At 57.5% G+C, this 10832-nt stretch overlaps 7 protein-coding genes across 7 annotated transcripts in view; 4 read left to right on the top strand and 3 right to left on the bottom strand.

Moving 5' to 3' along the window:
- Positions 1 to 73: 73 nt before the first annotated feature.
- Positions 74 to 2485, top strand: ACA1_207360 (HBS1like, putative; the record flags this gene model as incomplete). The annotated part of the gene is made up of 9 exons (XM_004339887.1): positions 74 to 149; positions 287 to 491; positions 562 to 943; positions 982 to 1173; positions 1271 to 1460; positions 1570 to 1727; positions 1785 to 1880; positions 1980 to 2115; positions 2220 to 2485. Coding segments are annotated over 9 exons (1701 nt in total), but the record flags the coding sequence as incomplete, so codon positions are not given.
- Positions 2486 to 2985: 500 nt separating this feature from the next.
- ACA1_207350 (BTB/POZ domain containing protein) lies at positions 2986 to 5267 on the top strand (the record flags this gene model as incomplete). The annotated part of the gene is made up of 10 exons (XM_004339886.1): positions 2986 to 3015; positions 3104 to 3226; positions 3338 to 3616; positions 3735 to 3878; positions 4013 to 4142; positions 4202 to 4341; positions 4417 to 4505; positions 4614 to 4743; positions 4839 to 4985; positions 5106 to 5267. The coding sequence occupies 10 exons, from the start codon at positions 2986 to 2988 to the stop codon at positions 5265 to 5267; spliced, it is 1374 nt and encodes a 457-aa protein (XP_004339934.1).
- Positions 5268 to 5381: 114 nt separating this feature from the next.
- Positions 5382 to 6753, bottom strand: ACA1_207340 (syntaxinlike t-SNARE protein TLG2, putative; the record flags this gene model as incomplete). Its single annotated transcript, XM_004339885.1, has 6 exons — positions 5382 to 5652; positions 5753 to 5911; positions 6034 to 6099; positions 6219 to 6292; positions 6410 to 6513; positions 6657 to 6753. 6 exons carry the CDS (start codon positions 6751 to 6753, stop codon positions 5382 to 5384), a joined length of 771 nt encoding a protein of 256 aa, XP_004339933.1.
- A 426-nt stretch (positions 6754 to 7179) lies between these two features.
- On the top strand, positions 7180 to 8185 carry ACA1_207330 (HAD family hydrolase; the record flags this gene model as incomplete). Its single annotated transcript, XM_004339884.1, has 4 exons — positions 7180 to 7371; positions 7481 to 7621; positions 7759 to 7860; positions 7967 to 8185. 4 exons carry the CDS (start codon positions 7180 to 7182, stop codon positions 8183 to 8185), a joined length of 654 nt encoding a protein of 217 aa, XP_004339932.1.
- Positions 8186 to 8427: 242 nt separating this feature from the next.
- Positions 8428 to 9991, bottom strand: ACA1_207320 (diacylglycerol oacyltransferase; the record flags this gene model as incomplete). Its single annotated transcript, XM_004339883.1, has 6 exons — positions 8428 to 8765; positions 8855 to 9025; positions 9095 to 9223; positions 9320 to 9440; positions 9512 to 9672; positions 9829 to 9991. 6 exons carry the CDS (start codon positions 9989 to 9991, stop codon positions 8428 to 8430), a joined length of 1083 nt encoding a protein of 360 aa, XP_004339931.1.
- A 525-nt stretch (positions 9992 to 10516) lies between these two features.
- ACA1_207310 (uncharacterized protein) lies at positions 10517 to 10684 on the top strand (the record flags this gene model as incomplete). Its single annotated transcript, XM_004339882.1, has 1 exon — positions 10517 to 10684. The coding sequence occupies one exon, from the start codon at positions 10517 to 10519 to the stop codon at positions 10682 to 10684; it is 168 nt and encodes a 55-aa protein (XP_004339930.1).
- A 117-nt stretch (positions 10685 to 10801) lies between these two features.
- Positions 10802 to 10832, bottom strand: part of ACA1_207200 (Poly(ADPribose) polymerase, regulatory subfamily protein) — a gene marked incomplete at both ends in the record, with an annotated part of 1617 nt that continues 1586 nt past the window's right edge. The window contains one exon of the mRNA XM_004339881.1: positions 10802 to 10822. Coding sequence (XP_004339929.1) covers positions 10802 to 10822 — 21 coding nt within the window. The remainder of the gene's footprint in view (positions 10823 to 10832) is intronic.

Raw genomic sequence — 10832 nt, 5'->3', positions numbered from 1 at the left:
CACACCACACAACACACACACACACACACACCCATACACAACACACAACACACAACACACACCAGGAGTCAAGCCGTTCGATTTCAACGAACCTTCGCCCGATGACATGGTCTTGGAAAAGCGGAAGCAGGCCTTCAAGCAAAAGAAGAGTACGTCTGTCGCGCATGTGGTTGCGTGCAGTCGCGTAGTCGCGTGCAGTCGCGTGGGTGAGACTAACTAATGATTATATTCTTCTTCTTATTCTTATGAAATTGCTGTATTATTAATTACTGTAATTATTTGACAGGCGAGCAATACAACATCAAATCGGACACCAAGCCCGCAGCAGCAAAGCCGGCCGCCGGTGGAGCCAAGCCCCAGCAGCCCGCCACCCCGAAGAAGGCCCCTGCTGCCGCCGCCGCTACGGCCGCCGAAGAAAAGGAGAAGGAGAAGGAGGCCGAGGTGGACAGCGTCGCCAAGGCCCTCGATGAGGTGAGCCTGAGCGAAAAGATGTACGTCACACGCCGCACACGCCGCACACGCACCACCGCACCCGACTCATTTTTCTTCTGCGCAAAACAGTGCAAAGAAGCAGGTGAAGCAGATGCCCGACGGCAAGCGACGAGAGATTGAGGCGCAGATCAAGGCCGAGCAGCAGTCCGAGGGCTCCAAGCGCAACCTGTCGATGGTGGTGATCGGCCACGTCGACGCCGGCAAGTCGACTATCATGGGCCACCTCCTGCACCTGTGCGGCCACGTCGACAAGAAGACCATCACCAAGTACGAGCGCGACTCGAAGGTGCTCGGCAAGGGCTCGTTCTCGTTCGCGTGGGTGCTCGACGAGCAGGAGGAGGAGCGGGCGCGCGGCGTGACCATGGACGTGGCCGTGCGCAGGCTCGAGACCGAGAACCGGCGCATCACCCTCCTCGATGCGCCCGGCCACCGCGACTTCGTACCCAACATGGTGCGTTTCTTTTTCTTTTTCTTTTCTTTTTCCGAGAGCTCGACGCTGACGTCAGCACGCGACAGATCTCGGGCACGGCGCAGGCCGACGTGGCGGTGCTGGTGATCGATTCGAGCCCGGGCGAATTCGAGGCGGGCTTCGCCGCCGATGGCCAGACCAAGGAGCACGCCCTCCTCGCTCGCTCCCTGGGCGTCATGCAGCTCACCGTCGTCGTCAACAAGATGGACGCCGTACGTCGTGTTCCTTCGTGTCATGTCGGTGGTCGTGTCGTGTCGTGTTTACGTGCGCGCGACCATGGAAAGTCACCGTATCGTCAACACGCATCAGGTCGATTGGTCGAAGGAGCGCTTCGAGGAGGTGCAGAACATCGTGGGCGCGTTCCTGAAGCAGGCCGGCTTCCTGCTGAAGAACGTCACGTGGGTGCCGTGCTCGGGTCTCACCGGCGAGAACCTCATCGCTCGCAAGGACCCCAAGCTCACCGCCTGGTACTCCGGACCCACCCTGGTCCAGTCCATCGGTACCTTCCTCCCTTTTATCATTTTTCATTATTTATTGTTTCTCATTTATTATTTATTTATTTATTGGGAATTTGGCATTTATTCGTGGTTGCGTGCCGCATTGCGCAGATTCCTTCAGGCCTGGCCAGCGGCCCACGGAGAAGCCGCTCAGGTTCTGCGTGTCGGACGTGTTCAAGAGCGGCTCGCTGGGTGTGGGCGCCGTGGGCAAGGTCGAGACCGGCATCGTCTCCGTCGGCGATAAGGCACCCCGCCCACCACCTTCTTCCGTGCCCAACTGGCCGGCTGCTTACCTACTTTTTGCGTGCCGTGTGCGTCTGTGACAGCTGCTGGTGATGCCCATCGGCGAGCTGTGTACGGTCAAGTCCATCCAGGCCCACGAGGAATCGGTCAAGTGGGCGCAGGCCGGAGACAACGTCGAGGTGCGCGCGCACACACACACACACACGAGTTCCCTTGAGTCCTGGCTCTGTGGGGAGTTGCACTCACGAATATCTTCTCCTTCCACTGGGGGCACACAGTTGACGGTCCAGGGCCTCGACGTGGTGTCGTTCAAGGTGGGCTCTGTGCTGTGCGACCCCGAGCACCCCGTGCGCGTGGCCACCGCCTTCAAGGCGCAGATCTATGTCTTCCCCACCCAGATCCCCATCATCAAGGGTACTGGGTCTACCGCACGACACACACTCGACGCACACGACACACGACACACACACGACACTCACCCGGACTCACTTCAAATTGTGGCGGTGGTCGCACACAAGGATTCCAAGCGGTGATGCACACGCACACCTTGCACGAGCCGGCACACTTGAGCAAGCTGGTGGCGATCATCGACCAGGCCTCGGGCGAGGTCAAGAAGAAGCGGCCGCGCTGCCTCACCGAGAAGATGACGGCCGTCGTAGAGGTGGTCACCCTCAAGCCGGTCTGCATCGAACTCTTCCGCGACTACAAGCAGCTCGGCCGCTTCATGCTGCGCTCTGGCGGCCGCACTGTCGCCGCGGGTCTCATCTCCGAGATCATCCACTGAAGAAAGAACTCCAACCTCCAATCTACAACCTGCACCTCAGCGCTTGATGGTCATTTCCTCATCTTCATCTTATCCAGTTTTCTTTGCTGTACAGTCAGAACACCTTCAAACACCCTGTCATGTCTTCTTGGTTGCATTTTTGTGTTGCTGGCATCAATCACACCTCTTCTCGTTCAGGCCACCCTGAATCTTGATAGCGCTCTGGGATTGCACACTATCACACCATATCATTCACTCACGTGTTGCACATGTTGACATGATGCAGCATGGCCCTTCCTGCTGCCTCATGGGCCACAGGGAAAACCTTGTGAATTCTGGGCCACAACCCAGCAGTTGGCCTGGCAAGGAGGAAAGTTCAGTCCAAGACATGACAGGCCTTCTGTTGACAACAACTCAAGATTTTCAGCAGAAAGAGGTCTAGAGGTCAACCACAAGGCGAGGGCATCAACATAAAGAACAAGCAACAATCGCAGCGAGTAGTACAGGCTTCACAAATCAAAATGAACACAGGAGGGGGCGACGATCAACATGTACGTAACCACCTACCACGTAGTATGTGGCCAGAATAGGCGTAGAAGTGGATTGAATCCGCTGATTTTTTTAGATTATTCGATGCAGGAGGAAGAGCACGAAGAGGAGCGGGAAGAGGATGAGGAGGAAGCCGCGCGCAACAATGCCTTCCTGCACCACCTCCTCGCCGCCATGGTCACCCGCCAGCGCACCAACGACACCAACGACGAAGTACGCCCTCTGCCCACCTCCACTCACAACATCAATCTATCAACAAATAATCATTTATCCTTTTTTGTAATAATTATTTATTCATCTTTTTTTTGATTTTGATGTCGACAGTTGATCGCGAGCTTGAAGCGTAGCGGAGCCCTGCGGTCGCCCGAGGTGGAAGCCGCGCTGCGGGCCGTGCCACGCGGCCCGTTCGTGCCTGCCGACCTGGCAGACCAGGCCTACGTCGACACGCCGCTCCGGCTCGCCGCGTTCGGCTTCAACATCTCGGCGCCGCACATGTACGCCATGTGCCTCGAAGCCCTCGGGCTCGAGCTCGGCCACACTTTCCTCGACATCGGCTCCGGTTGTGGCCACATGACAGCCCTCGGCGGCCAGCTCGTTGGCAAGGTAACATTCGCATGTGTGTGTCGTGCGTGTGTCGTGCGTGTCGTGTCTCATGTGTGTCGTGCGTGTCGTGTCTGGTGCTGATGCGAGTGGTGTGTGCTGTGTGTCCGTCGGATTGCAGGCGGGCAGGGCGGACGGGATCGACCTGCTGCCGGAGTACAAGCGGTTCGCGGAGGACAACCTCCAGCGGCTGAAGGTGGAGACCGGGCTGGAGCTTCCCAATCTACACTTTGAAGTCCGCAACTGCTTCCTCCCTGATCTCGAGGTGCGCACCACACACACACACACACGACACACACACACACAACGCACACGGTACTGATGGTGAATTGTGAGCGCTAGGAGCGTACGTACGATCGCATTCATGTGGGCGCCTGCTGTCCGACGCCGCGGCTGCAGTCGCTGGTCGACCTGCTCAACCCCGGTGGCATCCTGGTCACGCCCAACGAGGACTCCCTCGTCAAAGTCACCAAGAGCGCCGACGGCCAGTCCACCTCCATCGACAAGCTCGCCAGCGTTCGCTATGGCGGTACGGCCGCACGACACACACACACACACACACACGCTAAGTCGCACACGTACTTGCAGACCTGAAGGTGCCATCGGATGCGGAGATAAAGGAGGCGCAGCTGGCGCTGGAGCGGAAGAAGGCGACCACGATCGAAATCCCGCCCGACACCTTCGTCCAGGACTTTGCCCGGCTGCTCAACAACCCCGACCTGTCCGACGTACGGCCGCTCCCCTGTTAATGATTGTCGTCTAGGCGCCAACGGCACTGGTCACTGACCTTAATTGTGCCGCAGGTGACGTTTGTGGTGGAGGGCAGGAAGGTGCCGGCGCATCGCTTCATCCTACAGGTCCGCTCCGAGCACTTCCGCGCCATGTTCTCCAAGTAGGACTCCACACCACCTTCGCTTCGTTCTTTTCTCTCTCTCTTTCTCTTTCTCTCTTTCTGTCTCAAATGAGTGCGTGCGCTGATCTTGTGGGGGCGGGAGAGCAGCGGGCTGAAGGAGTCGCGCGACAGTGAGGTGGTGCTGCACGACACCGACTACGTACCCTTCATGGCCTGCCTCGAATTCATCTACTCCGGCCAGGTCAAGATTCCCGACCCCGACTTCGCCATCGAGCTGGTACTCAGACCACCGCACGAGCGCCCACACACACACACACAACACACACATGGTTGGTGCTGAAGGGTTGTGGTTCTGGCATGAACGCTGTGCAGATCGGAGAGGCGAACAAGCTGCAGCTGGTGCGGCTCAAGGCGCTGTGCGAGGACCTGATCTCCAAGAACATCGACATCGAGAACGCCGCCTACGTCTACCAGGTCGGCAGCTACCACGCCGTCCCTCGTCTCCGCTCCATCGCCCTCGTACGCCCCATCCTTCTTCCCCCCCCCACCGCTCCTGTCCCATTCCTGCGTGTAACGTAACGTGAGTGGCTCACCCTTGTGTGTTGTGCGTGGTGTGTTGTTGTGTGTGCGTGGGAACAGGACTTTGTGGTGACCAACTTTGACCAGGTGTCGAAGACCAAGAGCTTCCTGGAGCTGGACAGGACCCTGCTGCTCGAGGTCATGCAGGAGGCTTGCAAGCTCGTCACCCAGACTCGGGGCAACGGGACCTCTTCTTCCTCCTCGTCCTCTTTTTCTTCTTGACTCTTCTCAGTGTGGGCGCGTGTAGATAGTTTTTGTTGGTAAATACATAACATGTGGGGTTGAACAGAACGTGATGTTAAAAAAACAAACATGTTTTTGTTGATGTGTTGGCTTCTACAAGATGACCTTGAGGCCGAGGGCGATGATGAGTCCGGCGATGATGAAGAGGAGCAGGAGCATGCAGAGCTTGTAGCCGGTCTTCTTCTGGTACTTCTCGGCCTGGCCCAGTTCGGCCACGCTCTTGTCGATGTTCTCCCACGTGTGCTCGATGTTGTAGTCGATCCGGTCCAGGATCGTGCCCTGCTCCACCAGCAGCACCGCCAGGTCCTTGAACAGCTCCGCCAGCTGCACGATCGACTCCTGCACCGACACAATGTCTCTCGATCTACGGTGCGTGCGACGTGTGCGTGTGTGCGGTGTGTGCGTGTGCGATCGTCAGCACTGGGGAGTATGTGGTGCAGCAAAACAAAAAGGGGGGCGCGAACCGCTGGTCGACGTCTTCTTCGAGGACGGCGATCTGTTTGATCTGAGAGCCGGAGAAGCCGGTGTCGGCCATCATCTCCTCGTCCTGGGCGCTCATCCCGCCGTAGAGGTCGACCCCCTCCATGTCCCTGTCCCCCGAATGCAAGGCGCCTCCTCGACTCCTGTCCCGCCTCGCCTCCAACTCTGCACGGCAGCTGCGTTAGCCAGTGCGTGTGCGTGTGCGTGTGCGTGTGCGTGTGCGTGATGTAACGGGTGGGTACTCTGCAGATAAGATTTTTGAGACTGGCGGAAGACGGAGGAGAGCTCTTGCAGTTCGCCGGCGAGACTCAGGCGAATGTTTTGCTTCAGCCTGGTGATCGGATGCGTGCGTTGCAAAAAATGAGCTCATTAGTTACGCACGCACGCACGCACGCACGCACGCACGCACGCACGCACACGACACACGCGATGCTGCCGGGCGCGACGAACCTGAGTTGCTCGTCGGAGATGCCCTTCTTGATGTTGCCCAACTTCACCACCCGCTGCTGACACTTTTGCATCAACTGCTCGTCGGAGTCGCCGGTGAGTTGAATGCGCTCTGGCGATCACACCTTATCGCACACACGCACGACCGCACACGCACACGCGCACGCGCACGCACACCACATGACGAGGGGTACCTGAGTGATTTCGCCGGTGAGGAGTTGGATGGCGATCTCCTCGGCGTCGCGGTCGTCGAAGCCGGGCAGCAGGTGCTTCTTATGCATCCCGTCCAGCTCTTTCACTGTTGTGCACAAAATAAAAATGTAGTAATATAAATATAAATGTAGTATTGAAATCATTTATTTTATTCTATTTAATTATTGCTACGCAAATAATAATTATTAGTATTTTATATTTGTTTTAATTGATGTGAGGGCTTAGTACTCTTGGATTTGACACGCTCGAGGTCGTAGTGGGACTCGTCGACGAGACGCAGCCAAGCGGGTGGCACGTTGATGCGCAGCTCGTCCGTACCGGCCATGATGGCCGATGAAGATGAGGTGGAGGTAGAGGATGATGAGGACACCAAGGAATGGAGTTCGATTTCCTTGCTGCTTCCAAGGGGCTCGAACGAGGAGAGGGATGTAGAGGAAGAAGATGCTCGCGCCTTCTCGCGGTGCTCTTTGAAGAAGACACTTCGATCGCGAAATGCGCCTCCCAGCCATGCATCGCCGCCCGCGAATGAGCTCGCCTTTCGCCCATGCGCCCTCTTTAATTTGAGCTGCGCACCAGACGGCGCCAGTGATGTGGATGATGAGACCCGCTCCATTTTACAAAAATGCACAAGCTACCACTTGCTCTTGCTCTTCAGCTGGCGCATCCAGGAATAATATTCCAAGTCATTTTATGTGTTTATCTTTGATTTTGTTTTTTTTTCTTTGTTATTTATTTGTTTTGTTGTAGGAAGATGGAGGGAGCAACGAGAGGAACGATTCACACGGTGCTGTTTGACATGGATGGCCTGCTGCTGGACACAGAGGAGGTCTACACCCGCATCACACAGGAGCTTGTCGAGCCCTACGGCAAGACCTTCACCTGGGCCGTCAAGTCCAAGATGATGGGCAAGACCGCTCCCGAGGCTGCCCTCATCCTCATCCAGGTACTTGCCGTCCACGCAGCCACGCTCATCTCTTCTCATGTTCTCCTTCAATCTCCGCCCCACGAGTTTGTGTTCATCTATCTTCATCTCCATCTCCATCTCCGTGAAGGACCTGGAGCTGCCCATCACGGCGGAGGACTACCTGGAGTTCGTGCGCCCGCGGCAGTACGAGCTGTTCCCCGAGGCCAAGGCCCTGCCGGGCGTGCAGCAGCTCGTCCGACACCTGCACCACCACCGCGTCCGCAAGGCCGTTGGCACGCACACCAACGGTTACTACACACTTCTCTCACTTCAGCTCACACGCTCGCGCTGTTGTTGTTGTGTGTGTGTGGTGCAGCGACGAGCTCGCACACAAAGGCTCTCGAGCTGAAGACGACTAAGCACCAGGACTGGTTTACCCTCTTCGAGACGGTTGTCACTGGCGACGATCCCGCGGTCAAGGCCGGCAAGCCCGCGCCCGACATCTTCATCGAGGCCGCTCGTCGCCTCGTACGCCTTGTTCTCTCTCAATGCGCTCACAACTCGTGTGTGTCGTGTCGTGTGCCGCGTGCCGCGTGTCGTGTGCGTCGTGTGCTGACGTCATCATTTTTGCCAGGGCGTGGCTGACGCCGACTTTGGTGGCGTGTTGGTGTTCGAGGACGCGCCCAACGGCGTGGCGGCGGCCAAGGCGGCGGGCATGCAGGTGGTGGCCATCCCCCATCCCCTCAACGACCGCTCGCTCTTCGCCGAGGCCGACCTCATCCTGGAGAGCATGGAGCACTTTGACCCCGCCGAGTGGGCCTTGCCGCCTCTCGCGGCCACCAACGCCGAATAGTTCTTATTCATTGTCTACATTCCTTCCATTCATCTTGCTGTGTGGTATGTTTGTGATTTTGACATGTTGGCTATCTGATGATGTGACAGACCACCTCCAACTATTAAGAGGAGTAAGAAGAGAGTGTTTATGTACATGTTTAACAGTATGTGCAAAATAGGGACCTCTGGTGGAGCGATAGCCACACAGCACCAGTGCCTGAATGGGTGGTATCTCACAGTTGGCATTGCCTGGGGCTGGCTTTAGATGATGACCAGCTGCTTGCTCTTGGAGTCGTTGTACTTGTCCTTGTTGGCGTCGTAGAGCTCCTTGAGCTTGGCGATGTAGACCTCGAGCTGGCGGTCGACCTCCTCGGGCGAGGGGTCCTTGTTGAGCGGCATGTCGACGGGCTGGCCGACCACGACCGTGATCTTGGCCCGCTTCGGCACCACGTTGAGCACCATCGGGAGCGTCAGGCCGAACACCCGCTGGAAGCGGCGCTTGAAGTCGTTTATGAATTTGTTGCCGCCCTGGTACAGCTTGTAGGTGCTGTTCTCGTTGAAGCTGAACACCGGAACAATCGGCGTACCATGCTCCATAGCTGAAGAAGAAGTTGAAGAAGAACTGATCAGCCGTGTGCTTGTGTGTGTGTGCGTGTGCGTGTGTGCGTGTGTGTCGGTGTGGGCATACCGAGCTTGATGAAGCCCTTGCGGTTCTTGAGGTAGAGTACATCCTTCTCGGGAGACACGTAGAGCGCCTCCGTCGCACCGCCGGGCACCAGCGCGATGGACATCTTGTCTTCCAGCAGCTTCTTCGCCGAGAATCGCGACGCATCCGCCATTCCCGAGTACAGCAGAAACTCTGCACCATCGCTGCTCAGCATTCGCCGCCGATTCAAAAACACCACAACTTGATCACTGCTCAGCGCACCTCGGTACATGGGCACATAGAAGCCGAACGTGGCCACAAGCGTCTTGAAGTTGATGCCCGGGAACAGGTCCTTGAATCCGCCCTTGCACTCGTAGCCCATCGCCACAGTTGTGCCGACGGGGAGGATGCCTGCACGCGAGAGACAGTCGAGAAAGTGGTGAGCGAGCCAACAGCAGACGCACACGGCCGGAGCAGTGGGGAGAGAAGAGCGGAGTGTGGGCGTACCGTGGGGGTGGATGGCGAAGATGTACTGCTTCTCGGGGTCGAGAGGGCAGGTCCGCACCAGGTCGAGTGTGAAGTACTTCTTGGCCAGGTTCCACATCGGGCACTTACGCAGTCGTGGCGTCTGCATCGCGGCACAAGCGTGAGACACGACGACGCGCACATGCACACACCCACCACCGCACACGGCGGTACCTTGCCGCCGTTCTGTTCGGAGAGATCGGTGTAGGGGACGGCGTAGAGGATCCAGAAGAGGGTGAGCACGGGCCAGTGGAACAGGAAGCGGTCGACCACGTAGGTCATCGGACCCACCAGCACCGCCAAGAAAAATACCCGAAGCGCCCGCTCCACCCAAGCTGCGCAAAACGCCATCATCATGTCACCGACAGGCGGTCACACCACACCACAACCACGGAGTCAGACAAGACGTCTAGCTCGTCTTCTTCTTGGCCGAGGTCTGCGGAAGGTCACATGAGGGGTGGCAAGAGGGAAAAACCGGGGGGGGGCAGTACCTGGGAGGGGCTGGCCTTTGCGGCCTCGCATGGCAGCGTTGGATTCGGCAAAGTGGAAGGCTACGAGCATGAGCGCCCCAACGGTGCCGACCACGAGCGCGATGGTGAGCTCCAGGGACGGCAGAATGGGCTCGGCCATGAAGGGTGGTGTTGGCAGCATCATCTTTCTGTGTGTTTCGTATTGCTCTATCTGTGTTCTTGCGCCTTCAAGTTCTGGCCACGTCGTCTGCAAAACTTGAGGTCTCTTTGTCAAACTGGCGGCCCCGTCAAGCATCCACACAAACCTTCCGCCGAGAGGCCACGCCTTCCCTTTGTGCGACTCGAGGCGGGGATTTCGGACAAACCCCACGTTGGCTGGGGCCGTGGTGCAGCACGCCAAGGCAAGTTGTGCTTCCCCAACCGGACATATCGCCTCTTTCGAACCGTTCCGGCGGATTTCCGCCTAAATACGTCGCATAACAAGGAAGAATGCCAAGCATGCATCATGCATTTTGGCGCGAACGGCACCAACGTTTGGTGGCAACGGCTGGCGCGCCAAAACGCCAGGGGAACGCGGACGGCACAACGCCAGTCCTCAATCAATTAAAAATCCTCGGTCCTGCTGCAGCTGAAGCCCACGCTTAAGTGCGTTCGTTGGCTTTGAGCAAAGAGATCCCGTGATAGATAGATAAACGAACGATAAACGAAGATGTTTATGAAAAGCAGCAGATTTAAGGAGAAGGAGTCGGACATCCCTGGCGTTGGTGCGTACAACGTCAAACCCCTCGAGAGCGGCGTATCGGTGCACATACCCAAGGCCAAGAGATGGAACGACACGCCCGCTGTCGGTACGGCTTCTCCAATCACAAAAATGTGAGAGAGATTGACGCTAATGAGGTGCAAGCAGACTCGTCCGTGTCGTCTGAGCTCAACTCGAGCCGATCAGTCCTGAACAGTAGCATGCGCTCTGTAAATTCATCGGTGATCGGCAGGTCTACTGCCACTGCCACCGCAGCTGTACGTCC

This window comes from Acanthamoeba castellanii, assembly GCF_000313135.1.
Source record: "Acanthamoeba castellanii str. Neff unplaced genomic scaffold scf7180000084757, whole genome shotgun sequence".
Lineage (NCBI taxonomy): Eukaryota > Discosea > Longamoebia > Acanthamoebidae > Acanthamoeba > Acanthamoeba castellanii.
Note: the sequence above shows the minus strand (reverse complement) of the source record. Positions and strands in the feature narration are given on the sequence as shown.